The 15,051-nt window shown below is 43.2% G+C and overlaps 2 protein-coding genes across 10 annotated transcripts in view; one reads left to right on the top strand and one right to left on the bottom strand.

The window, feature by feature from the left end:
- On the top strand, positions 1–11,970 carry HGSNAT (heparan-alpha-glucosaminide N-acetyltransferase). 2 transcript variants are annotated; one of them, XM_053940396.1, is made up of 16 exons: positions 1–116; positions 389–528; positions 1,062–1,183; positions 2,094–2,163; positions 2,765–2,834; positions 3,764–3,867; positions 4,327–4,403; positions 5,041–5,071; positions 5,935–6,095; positions 6,438–6,547; positions 7,254–7,375; positions 7,765–7,891; positions 8,011–8,097; positions 9,247–9,324; positions 9,436–9,506; positions 9,645–9,836. In XM_053940396.1, exons 1-16 carry the CDS (start codon positions 33–35, stop codon positions 9,763–9,765), a joined length of 1,575 nt encoding a protein of 524 aa, XP_053796371.1. In that variant the 5' UTR covers positions 1–32; the 3' UTR covers positions 9,766–9,836. The 2 variants fall into 2 exon arrangements, with proteins under 2 accessions (XP_053796371.1, XP_053796370.1); XM_053940395.1 differs by lacking the exon at positions 1–116 and adding an exon at positions 10,769–11,970 and having other exon boundaries at positions 320–528; positions 9,645–9,757.
- INTS10 (integrator complex subunit 10) overlaps positions 9,733–15,051 on the bottom strand; it is a 23,538-nt gene continuing 18,219 nt past the window's right edge. For 3 of the 8 annotated variants that reach the window (XM_053940385.1, XM_053940384.1, XM_053940389.1), the window contains exons 17-18: positions 14,325–14,402; positions 12,060–12,420 (exon numbers count right to left, since the gene is read on the bottom strand). In XM_053940385.1, coding sequence (XP_053796360.1) covers positions 12,264–12,420; positions 14,325–14,402 — 235 coding nt within the window. In that variant the 3' untranslated portion in view covers positions 12,060–12,263. Of the gene's footprint in view, positions 9,841–9,891; positions 10,476–12,059; positions 12,421–14,324; positions 14,403–15,051 lie in introns of those variants that run through there. The other 5 variants (XM_053940386.1, XM_053940387.1, XR_008430472.1 and 2 more) reach the window with 4 other exon arrangements.

A 15,051-nucleotide genomic window follows, 5' to 3' on the forward strand; every position in this document is an offset into this window, starting at 1 on the left:
GGGCGGCGGCGGAGCGGCGGCGCTCGGGGCGGATGGACCAGGCGCTGCTGCTTGTCCGCAACGAGCTGCCCGCCCCGGGCCTGAACCTCGCCGCCCGCTCCGGCTCCTGCCACCAGGTGAGGGGCTGTGCCGGGCGGGGGTCACCGCCTGGCCTCCGCTTCTGACAGCCCGGCCAGCGGCGGGGCTGCTTGGCTTCTCCGGCGTCTCCCCCTGGCTTCGTCAGGTCGCTTCGCTTCGGTTTACCTTCGAGCAGCACGCAGGGAACTCCCGCAGCAGGAGATGCTCCAGCCCCGTGGCATCTTTCCTTGTCTTTGCCACCATGCAAGGCAGAACTCCCTTTCACTCTCCTTTGGCACTAATGAGCTCCCTTCACCCTCTTCTTCCACAGTGCTTGTATCAGTTCCTGGCGTTTGTCCCACCAAGCAACGAGAGCCTGAGAAAACCAGGCACGGCGTCGGTAATGGTTGATACGCAGCATCCACTCACCCTGCTGCTCAACAGCTCTATGGGTGACAGAGATCTCTGCAAGTAGGTGTCCCAGCCCCAGGGAATACATGGATAGCTCTATCCTATATTTGTATTGGTTTGGTTTGTTGCTGGTTTGGTTGTTGTTTTTTTTTTTTTTTTTCCCCTTGGAGCCATGTGCCTCTTCACTGCCTGCTCATCTCCTTTTTCCCAATTGTTTAGACCTAGAGCTCAGTCTTCACCCCACTGCTGTAACAGTGGTGTACTTTGGAATTGTGCTGAAAGGATCTAGGTGTAAGCAGGAGCAAAAACAGTGTTCATTGAGGCACTGCGTGCAAGCACCTGGTTTCTCTTGCAGGGAGTCTCTAGTTCAAGACGACAAATGATGGAAGTGCATGTGTGATAAAGGATTGGTGCTGGGCTAGGGGAGGGAAATGCATGGAAGAGGCAAGTTCTGTGTTAGATCACAGTGTTGGTCCAAGTTTTTGGCTTGCCTTTCCTAAAGCATTCAGGTTGACAGTCCCCCTAAGTGCTGCAGTGGAACCTGCATGTACTGGGGGTGGCTCAACGAGTTTTGTTTCCTTTATCATTTGCAGGGTTCAGTATCATTTTGGAGAGTTTGGCAATTATTCCCTTGTGGTAAAGACCCTAAGTACAAGCACCCAGACAGTTTCTTGTGACCTAATCATCAATGAAGGCCCTATCAACAGCTACCTCCGTATGTAGAGCTGTTTTTTTCCCTTTCATTCTACAACCCACATGTCTCCCAGCAGAACCAGCCACTCACGCTGTGCTGAAGAGTTGTCATGGGCTTGCTCCTCTTCTTTCTCGACATCCTTACCTCCTTATGTTTTATACACCTGTCTTGAGGCCCTGACCAGGATCAGGCCTCTTCACATGATATCCTGTCTGCCTACAACATTTTTTCAGCAGACATTAGTACAGAAAAATCAGTGGGTATGTGTCTGGAGGGAAATATTACTTCCTGTTTCCCTGCATGTTTTTGTATATAAACAGAATCCTCCCTCTTCTTCCCTCTATCTTCTCTCATAAAATGGGAAATAATTCACAGTGTTTGTTTGGATTTTTGTTGGTTGCATTTTTAATTTAGAACCTGACCTTTTTCTTTCTTGTTCATCTCTTATCCAGGACTGTTTCAGACTCTTGTCTATGTCTGTTCTTTTCCATTACACTATTATTCAGTTCTTCCAGTTTCTTAACTGTAAAGAAAGGTTCTCCATGCTTGCTAACAAGGTGTATTGCCCTTTCTCCTATCTTCTTCATGTTGAAGCTGTTTTTAAATCTCTACTTCCTTTTTCAGAACATATCACAGCACATCAGCTCTTCTCTCACTAGTGTCTTGCGATGCAATGCAGTTTTATTTTTCTCTTTTTATGGTGAGATGGGGAGTCACTGAGCTGTACTTTGAAACTAACCTGCTTTTGTGTTGGGTAGTTTGGGGGTTTTGCTGTGGGTTTTTATTTTCCCCTGGGATGTATATTGCATGGAGAAGGTGGGATGATGATCATTGAGTTGGGCTTTGTGTCGTGTTTGTGTCACACTTGGCCAAGCCCCTGAATGGTTTTGTTAGATCATTTATAGAGTTGTGTTCTTCTCTTTTCATGTAGCTATTCTCTTTGCTTTCCTGGTTTACATGGGGATCCTTGCTATCCTGATTGCTGGGCGCCTTCTAATGAAGTAAGTGAACTTCCTCCTTGCACGTACCAGTTTAAGACCACACATCTCAGTGTGGCAATACTTTGGAGTCCCACTTGTAGCCCTGCTTGCAGATCAGATTCTGTTATCAGGTGCCATGTGCACGTTGTGGCACATGTGGCAAGAAATGCAGAGTAATGCGATTTCACTCGAGGGATATCTTGCAGCCTTGGTAGTTTGTGTGCAGAGCAGCTGATGTTCACTGTAAGCTCACACACACCTGCTGCAGCCTGATGTTCCTTGTCTAGCTCTGAATCAGTAATCCAAGGCAGTGGGACCAAAGTGTGTGTAAAAAATGCAACCTTCTACCCGTTACTGAATGGTGTAAGTCATGCTTGCCTGTAAGCAACCCAAGAATAAAACCCCAAACATGATCTTGTGTCAGTGTATTTTCACAGCTGGACTTAACTGAGATGCTAGGTGCTGGCTGAATCTCAGTATTACCTATGTGAGCTGTAAAAACAGAAATAGGAACTGTCAAAACTTCTGTTTTATTCTGCTAAATAACTTCTATAAAGGTGAAATTAATTATAAAGTACTTTTGGCTTTGTTTTGTGTTTTAAACTGTTACACTCATTTTCAGAATTGATCCAGTCAGAAACTGGGTTTACAAGAAACTGAATCCCAGAGCAACTGATCGTATGATTAACTCCGTGAGTGACCACAGTATCTTTAGTTTGCATTCTGTAGTGTTTGCATCTGAGAAACACACACTATCTGGACATCTGGGGACTTGTTTATTACTAGTCATCTTCCCCTTATGTGTGCTTCCCTTAGCAAATCTTGTGTTGATCTCAGGCAATTTTATGTCAATGGAGAGTGCTAGACTGAGTTTCCATGCAAGTGTAGTGGATTCCCTGTAAAGCTCTTGCAAGTTCTGAACATACAGTTTTGTGTCCTCTTTACTTCCCTTGAAACTAATGTGCTGGTGAAAATATTGTTCCCTTCTAACTTCCCTAATAGTCAGTGTAAGGGAAATCACAGCCTTCGTTGCTGCTTCCAGCACAGCAGGAATTTAGAAAAAAAATTAAGTCAGAATTTCTTTGGCACCCCTAGAACCAGCATTTCTATGGGATCCTTATTTTGTAGTAGAATGTAGATAGTTCATCACAGTCTGGGCTTCGTATCGAAGAGGTCCAAACCTGTCTAGAATCAAAAGACCTGGAAGCAGAGCACTACAGCAATCTCGAAACAGTCTCTCTGTGGTGTCAGACAAGTGCTGATGGGTTTGGGGGGGTCCTGTTTGAGAGTTAGTAACTGGATCTGCTCAGCTCTGTTGTAATGCAGTACTCAGAGTGTTGGCAAGTCTCTGGCTGATTTGGAGGGGACCCAGCTCTAATGAGTCTCAAGCACAGGCTCATTTCACTGCATTCTTGTTTCTACCTGGTCAAAGGTAGAGTCTGGAGCATCTGCAAGCATTATTGCAATGTGGTGGAGCAAGGAAGAGGTTAGAAGTAGACAAAAGGAAGACGGGGAATAGAGACAAAGTGTGTGTGAAAGTTTGCAGTTTACTATCTTTTGTTCCCTAGTCAGCTGGTGCAGCTGCTGACTTGCTCTTCATGTGTCTGGTTTGTTCTCGAAGGAGCTTGGATCCCCGAACACAGACTCCATTAACTGTGATCCCACCCCGCAATCATGGAGCATGGGCTCTCGGCAGCGGCTGCGTTCCCTTGACACCTTCCGAGGGTGAGCGTAAGAGCTTGCTCAAAAGTAGCTCCAAGGGGAATGAGACTTTTCCAGTGGTGATTTGACAGTGCATGGCAACATATAGAAGATGGACAGTGCAAGGTGGTCTGTTTTACTTGGAAGTTAATCAAGATTTTAATTCTCAGAGTTTCCAAAATACTTTGTAATTTATCTAATTTGAGGAAACGTCAAAGCTGTGGCAGAGGATGCAAAAGAACAATGTGTTCAGTGTGAAAATGCTATGCAAAGGAGCTTGCTTTGGTTCACCACCACCATGATTTTTGAAACATGGCTTACTGGTTGGTAAAGCTGGAAACCTTGGAAATCTTGCTTTAAAAATAAAATAAATCAAATCTCAGAGTTAGAAATGCATTAGTGGGAGTAGTAATCATTAACTTTGTATTCATAAATATGGTTTTCATTGACATGTGATACTTCGTGGTTTTGTTGTCTTTTTAGGCTCTCTCTTGTAATTATGGTGTTTGTTAACTATGGAGGAGGGAAATACTGGTTCTTCAAACACGAGAGCTGGAATGGTAAAGTACAATTGAGACAGTTGCACTGGGTTTTAACTGCAGCCGTGTCTAGAAATGGTTGGTGTTGCAGCTGCTGCAGCGAGCTGTTGCTCAGCCAAAGGCTGGGGTGCTGTGCTGTTTGCCTCAGCGGGGAATCTGCCTGTTAGCTAAATGGGCAAAGCAGAGTATGGTCCTCCTCCTCATGCAGTGACAGGATGGTTTCACATTACAGTCTTGTGTGTAACATTTTCTTTTGTGATACAGGGTCATATCTTTAACTTTCCTGTGTTGCTTAATGACCACAGTCAAGCTGAGTGCTTGCTTTACAGCTCAGTGCTGTAAAAACATAATGCCTTGATTGGTAAGCTGATGGGGATGAAGTCAAGCATTGTAATGCCCTTGTGGAAAATAGCAAGGATCCCATCCCTGAAATCTTTCCCAAGGCACAGCAATCAGTTCTGACCCTATTCTTGAAGAGTGGCAAATGCAGTGAAGTAAGATGATTAGCTCTTTGTAGGTTTTGTTTGTAACCTGTTTTAGATTTTGAGACATGAATAATTGCTAGCAGCCTGCAATTCCTCTAGAAAATCATTAGTAATATTGTTAAATTTGAGGAGGGTTCAGGGTAAATAACATGCTCCTTTGTATCTCTCTGTAGGATTAACAGTGGCAGATCTGGTGTTTCCATGGTAAGTTTTCCTGAAGAACAGTTTTTGTATCAAGTGATTCTTTATATTAAACATAAGTGGAACTTTGTGTGCACCTTGCCTCCATGTGGAAATGTATTTGGAGGGATGAATTTGTGTTAAACAGTTAATACAATTGCCCCTACTAATAACAACATAACCCTTATGAACCAGTAGAAGAGCGAAGTGGTTTTGGTGCCCCATATTCTTCTTCCCACACACAAGGCTGAGGGCTACACTGCCAGTGGAAGTGCAGTATCCCTGAGAAGCTCAACGCCATGCCACTGTGTTAAAAGCTGCCAGTCTGGCAAGATTGGAAGCTGGACTGGTGTCTATCCATAGATAAAAAAAGCCACGTAAATTTTGGATTAAGATAATATTTCTATAACCAAAGAATGGTCTTATGGGGAAGCAATTATTCCATCTGCCCCTAACATGCTTCTCCACACCAGCTTTTTCTCTACACCAGTGGTTTTCTGTTGGAGTAGGGAACTGTGAACCTAATCTAGAGGAGAGGGTCAGTTCTGAATTTGAATCAAAGATTTGAAGCTGGTGCTTGACTGCTCTGAAGATGCTAATTTAATTTTGGGTAATGGAATTTTTTGGTAGCATATGAATTGCTGGAAAAAGAGCAATTACAACCCTACCTCAACTGACCACTGAAAAAGGTAGAAGTGTCCCATAGTGCAAGCTCAGTAGCCTGGAAATTCCTAGCACTCAGAGGAAATAAAATCACCCAGTTTCACTCAGTGCATGCATCTCTGCTGGGCCAATGCAGGCCGCTCTGCCAGCTTTAGTGTTTGCTGTTACTCATACATGTTATGAGACATCTGTCAGCTCCATTTCCCATCTGCTCTGTTCTCCAGGTTTGTGTTCATCATGGGGACATCAGTAGCATTGGCACTGGGCTCCATGCTGAGATGGGGAAGTTCCAAGTCGAAGGTTCTTAGAAAAATCATCTGGAGGAGTTTTGTGCTAATCCTGCTGGGAATCATAGTTGTGAATCCCAATTACTGCCTTGGACCTTGTGAGTGGAACTTGCTCTCTTCCTTGCATTTCTGTAACTTGCTCCTGCCTCCCTGGCTGGGCTGTTGCAAAAACTGTGTCAACAGTTGGATGGTATCTTGTGGAGTGCTGTGCAGTTCTGCACTGATGCAATTATCTCTGTTAGACTCTGTGCCAACCACTGTTTATTGTCTTAGTGACTTTCCCAGGATTTTGATGTATAGAAAATTGGGATGGCAGAGTGGAGATGTCCCTTGTTCCCGCAGGTGCAGTGGATCTCAGCTCTCCCTGAAGAAGGGTCACTTTTGTATTTACAGCAGAGCCTGTTTCTGCTCATCTTCCACATTGCTTGCATGTCTTCCAGTGTCCTGGGATAATCTGCGTATTCCAGGGGTGCTCCAGAGGCTGGGATTCACATACCTGGTGGTTGCTGCTCTTGAACTTCTGTTTACAAGAGCTGAGACTGGGACCTGGGTGAGTTATGTGGGGAGATGACAACTGAACTGGAGCAGGGTTTGGGAGCCTTTGCTCTTGTTTGGGCAAAAAGAACACATGAGAAACAACAAGAAAACATGTAACATCTTACTTGATGTGTAGTGCAGTGTGACCTGGCAAGGGTCAGTGTTGGGTATATGCCCCCTTCAGTGTCGCAGTCTGCATTTTGTCACATCTAGCTTTACTACATTTGAGGATTTCAACAATCCATTCAGATAGTGCTTAAAAACAGGCATTCCAAGACACTTTTGATGACTTTTCCACTGCCAAGGAAGCCCTGGGACAGGCATCTCTATGCTGAATCCTGTAGTCTGCATTTTGTCCAGTTAATTTTGGCAAGGATTTTTCACAGCAGGGGAAAGTAATATTGGGTTTTGGCCTTTCTAGAGTCTGTTTTACCGAAAGGCTTTCATTCTATACATGAATCAAAATTCCTTTTGATATTTTCCAAGTTAAAAAACATTAAGGGCTTTTGTTTTGGTTTGTTTCCCCCCACCCTGCCCCAAGTAACTAAGTGTCTGGAAATTGCTTGTGAAGATGAAAGGTCTGTTGGTAGAACCCAGTTTTGTAATGACATCTCCCTCTTGTATCTGGGGTACAAGACTGCCTGCCAGGAAGTACAGGTTGTCCCCAAGGGTATGGTTTTTACTTGCCAGCTAACACCCCGTCCCTACATCTCATGCAGGAAGGACGATTCCCTGCTCTGCAGGATATTCTCCCCTACTGGCCACAGTGGATTTTTATTCTGGTGTTAGAAACAATTTGGCTCTGCCTGACCTTCTTGTTACCAGTGCCAGACTGTCCTAGGTAAGACCGTGCACTCGGACAACTTAATGAGGGGTATCAGGTTGGTTCTCTTCTACTGAGTAGAAGGTACATTTCATTAGCCATAGGGAAAGAATGAAGGGAAGAGCTTTCAGGCCAGCAGGGTTAAAAGAAGCATACATCATGTGAAAAAACTTTCTTTACTTTGGTATTAAAGTACCAGGTGTTACACAGGTGATGTCATTCTTCCTTTCTATTTAAAGAAGAGGATTAAAATCTCCCTGAGGTCTGTGTGCAGCCAGTACTGCCATTACTGTGTGCCTCTAGCCTGGGAGAACATCGAGCATTTAGTGTGCTGGGTCAGTGGGCCAGTTGCTGTGCAGCTGACTGTAACAACACTTTGTGCTACAACCTCTCTGCCTCTGTCCTAGGGGCTATCTTGGTCCTGGGGGCATTGGGGACTTTGGAAAGTATCCCAACTGCACTGGAGGAGCAGCTGGTTACATTGACCGTTTGATTCTTGGAGAAAAGCACATGTATCAGCATCCCTCTTCAGGTGTAAGTAGTTTTTGGTTTGCAGTATGTCAGGAGTGGCTTGGGAATTACATGCACAGGGGGTTTTAAAAGAAAGGAGTTTGGTTGCTTGGGTGCTCTGTAACAGCTGTTTTCTCTCTAAGGTGACTTACCAATCAACAATGCCATATGATCCTGAAGGGATCCTGGGGACCATAAATAGCATTGTTATGGCATTTTTGGGACTACAGGTACCTCTTTTTCTTTCTGGCTGCATGCTATAATGGGAAGATTTGAAGCAAACTTGGAAGTGGGGAGGCAACTGGGTTTCTTTACTTAATGCTGAGACTGGTTCTAACAAAACCTTTTCCAGAGCAATGCTTTTCAGATGACAGCCTGAGATGAGTGCCAGAGAAGTGGAAGCTAACGTAGCAGTAGCTTGCATTAGATACACTGAGACTTCTTCTCAGATTGTATAAGGGATGGACACAAGAAGCTCGCAAAATAGCCACCTGGTGTTTCAAGGTTGGGTTTATCCTGGTAGTAAGCTGGCTCTATATGTTGGAAAATAAGGCTGAGACACACAGACTTCACAGCTTCATTGTAAGGGTTTCAAAAGTTGCAGGTGTACTTGCTCCCCCTTGCTGATTTTCTGCTTGTCGTGCAGTGATAACCATTTTGCACAGGTGCTGTGTGCTCACCTTCCCTGACAAGAGAGATGCAGGGCTTCACGCTGGTGTTACCAACACCAAAAGCTCACATCTCACAACTGCTTAAAGTATGGCACTTTTTGATGCAGCTTTGATGCTCTGCTGGCTTTTCTGACAGTGCAGCAGCTGTGAACCAAACTGGAACTCTTGTGCTGGGAAAGGAATGTTAGCACATGTAGCACTAGGTAAAAATTGATTTGGATTATCTGTGAGGCAGAGCTTGGACCAGAAGTGTGACACTGAAGAGTGAATTATCGGGACACATTGCTTAGTGGTGTATGAAAAAAAGCATGTGCTCTGGGCAGGTCAGGGGTGCTGTGGAGCTCTTAGGGCTGGCTCCGGTGTTGTTCCTTCATGCAATCCTTATCGAGGGAGAGGGAGCTCAGCTTATGCTGTGTTGACCTAATAAAGATTCTTGTCCCCTTCCTCAGTTAACATAGTAAGAAAGGGAGAAAAGGTGCACCTCTATTGCTGATTGGAGTAGATACTGCATTTACATATTTTCTCCTTGTGTGTCCATTCTTTACAAAGAATCCTCATTTTGAGCCTTTCAGCCACTTGGCTGATAGAAATCCCATTTGTGGTCTCTGTCTTAGCACAGGTAGCTGGTGGAAAATATATCTGGCTCTTGAAATGTGGTTACATTAATGGGCATTTTTTTTTTTTTTTTTTTTTTGTATTTCTTATAAGGCAGGAAAAATTACTTTGTTCTACAAGGACCAGCCCAAACAAATTATGAGTCGGTTCATCATATGGGGCATAGTAATGGTAAGTCTGATAGTTATGTAGCTCTTTAAAAGACATGTATTTTAATGCAATGCAAATATTTCTGAAACATGTTGCAGTGGTTATATAAACTTTACCGACTTTCTATTTCAGGGAGTTATTTCTGCTATCTTGACAAAATGTTCTAAAGAAGAAGGGTTTATTCCCATAAACAAGAACTTATGGTAAGCAAAGAGATGGAACATTTCATATGATTTTGTTAAAGTACTGATTTAGATCAGAGAATGTTTTACCTTCTGTACATTGAGATCTGTATCATATAGTTCTCTAAATATTATTCTTTCTACTGAAAATGTTTGTAGGTCAATATCATATGTGACAACCATGAGCTGCTTTGCCTTCATCCTCTTATTGCTGATATATTACCTTGTGGATGTCAAGAAATGGTGGTCAGGTGCTCCATTTTTATACCCAGGTCAGTAAAACACATCAGGAGACATATTCCTTATGATTCTTTCTGCACTGATACTATCCTTTTGTTTTCTGAGCTTCCATTGTCTGTAAGAAAGTAGGGATTTAGACTGAGGTAACCTGAAGGATTCCAGAATTATTAAGTTGCACAGAACCTTTGCATAGAACTGGGACACTTGAGACCAGATATTTAGGAGAGAGGGACAATCAATTCTTTAAATGAGGGCTAAAAGCTGCTATTGCCTAATGACTGTTCTGAGTTTGGTATCAAAACAAGGTCCCAGTGAACAGCTGCCTAGTACCAAGCAAAATACCACAGCTGTTCAAAGTTGGTTTTGGAAAGGACTGCTGAGACTTGTGTAACCTAATGGGAAACTGAAAGGCCTGTCAACAGAGTAATACCACTTCTGAAGATGTGGAAGACTAAATCCCCTGGGCAGCTGTGTAGGTTGTGTCTCTGTGAATTTAGATAAACGTGTTTCCCAAAGTATCCCACTGTGGTTTTAACCACACTGGGCACAGAACAAACACAAGTAGAGAATGCAAAGCCACAGCAGAGGGGACCTTTCAGCAGCTTTGGTCCCTGTTGTCTGGGTAGGAAAATAGGCAGGGTGATAGCAGGGTATCATACCTCCTACCAGAAACCCCAGAGCTTTGAAAGCCAGTCAGCAGTTGTTTGTAAAGGCAGCAGATCTGACCAGATTGGTTGGCACTCGTTCACCCTGAAAACAGTAACTGTTATTATTCTCCTTATCAATATAATTGCAGCATACTGATTTGGTTTATTTTCAATTTAGCACAGAGGTTGTTTGTATTTCTTTTAATAAATGTTTTGGAGGAGAGAACCCCTCAGATTGTATTTGAAAACAGTGTGTAGTATCTTTGGGGCAAATGACATTAACTGCTGTTGCCTTGGTGCTACTCTCTTTTATAAGCCTGGCACACCTCTGCCTGCTTGCTCTGAAGCAAGCCCATACCTGCTTTTTCAGATGGTATAACCTGTGCTTCCTTTCAGGAATGAACTCAATCCTGGTATACATTGGACACCAAGTGTTTGCAAACTACTTCCCTTTTAAGTGGAAGATGCAAGACAGTCAATCCCACGCAGAACATCTGATTCAAAACCTCACTGCAACAACTCTTTGGGTCATAATATCATATATACTTTACAGGAGAAGGATATTCTGGAAAATCTGATAGAGGTGGTCAAGGTCTAGCAGGCCTAGATTCTGATGAGGCAATTGGATTAGCCTGAAATATGGTTGATTAGCCTGAAATATTGTCACTCAGGCTGTATTACTAAAAAGGGATACTAGTTCAAGTTTACAGTGCCATGGAAGTCATTATCGAGACTTTTAAGTGACTTAAGGGACAGTATTTTCCTATTTAACAAAAACTTACTAGTCTATTACAGTTGCTCTCTGTTTTTCATCTTTTGTAAATATTTTACTGATTTCCCTCCTTCATACAGAGAAGTTGAACATACCCTAACAGTTGGGCAGCCTAAGACACCCTGATGGTGTTCATGGAAGGAACTGCAAGGCATGGGTGATGGTGACTGCAAGGGGTTACCAGAAAGGGCCTGTGTGACAGTCCCTGCATGTGACACAGAACCCCCTAACTCAGGTGGTCTGGGGTTTGTATATATCCTTGGCATCTCTTGCATGCCTGTCCCCTCTGGCTACTGGCACACATTTAACTTGGCCAGTGACTATCTGGGAAAGCTCAGGGGCACCTCTGTGTCACAGCCTAGTGGTGCTCTCTGCTGATAGGGCTTCATTGTGTTTTTCCCATTTCTTCAACTAAACCCTTAGGTTTAGGATCCTGATGAAGCCTAAAATCTCTTCTGTTGGCTTATTAATCAGCAGGCTGCTCCTACAGGTTTAGCAGCCCATCTGTGCATGTTCTGGGCCTTTGTGTAACACACCTCTTGCATGGATGAGGTCTGAGTTTCATGTGCTACACTCTAGGAGTGCAGAAAGGTCATTTCTTACTGACTTTGCATAATCACTTAGATATTACCAAATTTCAATCAAAACAATCCTCTTTCTACATGAATTTAATTAATGACCCTGCATCTGAAAACCAGCAATACAGATAGAATTCTGCCGACAAGGAAGACCTAACAGACCAATTCAATGTAAGATAACAGTTTTTGGAAATTCATTCATGCTGTGATTTCCAAATTAGTGCTAATAAAAAACCTGAAATACCTTGCTATGTTCTCTGAGTATGTGTAAAGATGGAAAAAACTATGACACACACCTTAGTATAATGCTATGAGAAAAAAAAAAAACCAAAACAAATAGGATATTACAAAGACTTCTTAAACAACATTTTATTTATAAAGTTTGATCTACTCACATAAGAAATCAAGCAGTTCAGAACCTGTAACTTGCAGGGAACTTCTTGACCCTCTGAACAAGAGATTTTCCACTGCTATGCTGTTTGTTCATACCAAGAGCCTTCCCCTCTCTCCATAAAAGACACTGCATCAGGATCCAGTCCATTCAAGCAAGAGTCTGCAGCAGCAGTATTTTCTCATTAATGCAGAACCTATGCAAGACCACCATGAGATTTTCCCCACAGCGCGAGACCTGGCGCTCCATGGCCAGGCGGAAGTCTTCCTTCACTCCTTTAGTTATACCCCGGGTAACTGTGTGGTGCCTTAAGCCATGAAGGAAAGAGAGACAGACAAAATCAAATCATGGTTATCTAGTGAACTACAGTCTTTTAAAAGGTACTGTGTGCCACTTACTATATATTTATGGTCCATATCTGAGTTTATTTAATGAGAGTCAAAGAGCTTGTGCTATGCTATTTTTTAAAAATCATGTTTAGTAGGTTACAAGTCTTTCAACAGTTAGAAGCTGCAAAAAAATATATGTTCTCACTGCTTTGACTGACTGCTGAAGGGGGAAATAATGTCAATCTTCTGGATAACAGGAAAATCTATTTTCTTAACCCAGCAAGCAGAGAGTTCTCCTTGCTTACGGAAAGGATTTTTTTCCCCCTCTCTGCCTTTGCTGCCCAGGCCACTTCTTCCCTGTAATCACTTCTATAAATGGTTGGGGTTGAAAGAAGAGTGAAAAGATGAACTTGTTTTCGAGTTCAAGGTGGAGCACAGGTGCCACCCTAAAGAGCAGAGGGTATCTTCTACCAATATCAAAGTGCAGGAAGGAGCTTTATAATCCTTTATAATCACACTGATAATGCTGTGACTAGTGAAGGGCACAGTGAGCACAAAACCCAAATCAAGCCAGGCTGCATCAGCAGAAGCGAGCCAGCTCTTATAAAGATACTAGACACCAGGCAAGGGGTTGCATTTATTCTGAGCACAAGTTCAGGGCTTATTTTCAAACAGAACAAAGGTCCAGCTACTGAGCAAGCTAAAGCAGTGCTGGCTGGGGGAATCCTATGGGATATTGCCCTATTAAAGGCCATTTTTATGAACAGTTCTTTGTCCTTACACTGGCCTCAACACTTAAATCTTGCCCTTAAAACAATGTTCTGCAGCACCAAAGCACTTTACTTGCACTGGTCCAGAATTGGGTAAGTAAGATCAAGACTTTGTAACAGCTACCTGCAAGCCCTGCTTGGGAAGGAGAGAAAAAGACATGCCCCGAAACGAGAGCCTTAACAGGACTGAAGGAACCAGCATAAATTAATTTAGAGAGAAAAGCATAATGCTAATGCTGAGATGAGTCCTGAGTCATGGGTAAGAAGGGAAGAGCTGGTCTGAACCCAGCAAGCCCACTGAAAGACAGAAAGAAAATAAAAAATAAACGGTGAGGGCATCTGTGCCCATACAGAGATGCTGGGAACAAGGAATGGAAACATCTCAGAATTACCTTCACCAACAATACCACACAATTTTTGTGTAAATAAAGAAGTCCAGCATTTGACAAGAGACTTCTCTGCCAAAATAGTAGAGACCTTTGCAACACATGGAAAAGGCAAAGCCTACTGGGCAATTCCTTGGTGAGCTGTGCTAAGTAAAGCAAACCTGCACTGAAAACACTCCAGTATATTCAGAGGCTATGGGATAAGTCCTGTTTTCAGTCTTTATTGTCTTAAACATTGCTGGCAGCTGAGTGCTATGGTCAGTTACAGCCTAAAGGAGTATATGCAACCTACAGCTACTGAGCAAGCCAGCAGCATTTGGGAAGATGAGAATTCTATTACAGCTGGAAAACACAAAACAGAATTCAGAACAACCTAAATGAAGAAAAGTTGCTGCAAATGGGTCCAGGAACCAGTATCTTGAAAATAAAGGGTTATGCTCTTGCTAATATATGATGGAACATAAGTAAAACTTTTGACGATTTCTGCATTATTGTTTAAATTCGATAGCGATTACTAAATTGACAGGACACAGATACTGGCAACTTATGGGAAAAAGAAAAATAAATGTTATTATAGAACAACATGGTTGGCCAGGCAATGTAGGCACAAATGAAGAAATTAAAAAAAAAAGATAAATATTGAGTAACAAATTGCTGAAAACCATGGGCAGTAAGACATGTTGACAAAACACAGCACACTATGAGCAGGGTTTTTCCACTTGGTACCTGTCAGCAGTCTGTATGCTGGGCTGTAGCACAGGTATGAATTCCTGCTGCAGTAACCCCATGGGAGGGCTAGAGGTCCTTTAAAAAACAGCAAATAGCAGCATTCAAACACCCACACACCAACTCCCCCTCTGGTGCAAAACAACTCTCCAAAAAAGGAGCAACAGAAAACCAGGGTGAGCTCACACAGCAGTATGACCACCGAGCAGCCAAAGGGGTGCAGGACTCTAACAGCATCAAACATGCAAATATCCCCAGATTTCATTGCAAGGCTGTTCTACAGTTGTGGTCTAAATATATACACATATTTTGGGACAGTTACACCAGGAGAAAGGACAGCAGCAGGTGCAAAACCAATACACAGTTGTACTATGACGAACTGTCACAGCTCTTCCAAGGAAGCATGTCAGTCAGAAAAGATTTAATCAGAGGAGCACTGCAGATACCACAGCTTCCCTCCAGTACTGGCAAGAGCACGTCAGCAAACTGGGAGAGCCCATAGCTTGGAGCTAAGGGATTGGCTGCTGAGCTCAAGCTGAGTGCATGCACAGCGGGTATCGGCCAGGTTGAGTACATGGCGATATTTGTCAAAGGTTGGCCAAGTATCTTTTCATAAGCCCACAGAGGGACTTTTCCACCTTCACAAATTCTAACTGCATATAAAATCAGCTCTTAGAGCATGGTACATTGCCAGAGCACAAATGCCCGCTCAGAGCAACCTCCTATA

This window comes from Vidua chalybeata, chromosome 4 (genome assembly GCF_026979565.1).
Source record: "Vidua chalybeata isolate OUT-0048 chromosome 4, bVidCha1 merged haplotype, whole genome shotgun sequence".
In the NCBI taxonomy this organism is placed as follows: Eukaryota; Metazoa; Chordata; class Aves; order Passeriformes; family Viduidae; genus Vidua; species Vidua chalybeata.

What these genes read in the sequence shown, in the direction of transcription:
- HGSNAT (XM_053940395.1), top strand. Translation starts at nt 320, where the DNA reads ATGCAAGGCAGAACTCCCTTTCACTCTCCTTTGGCACTAATGAGCTCC. An exon ending in TCCCTTGACACCTTCCGAGG is followed by an intron (nt 3,868 to 4,326) that starts GTGAGCGTAAGA and finishes TTGTCTTTTTAG; the next exon opens with GCTCTCTCTTGTAATTATGG. An exon ending in CAATTACTGCCTTGGACCTT is followed by an intron (nt 6,096 to 6,437) that starts GTGAGTGGAACT and finishes CATGTCTTCCAG; the next exon opens with TGTCCTGGGATAATCTGCGT.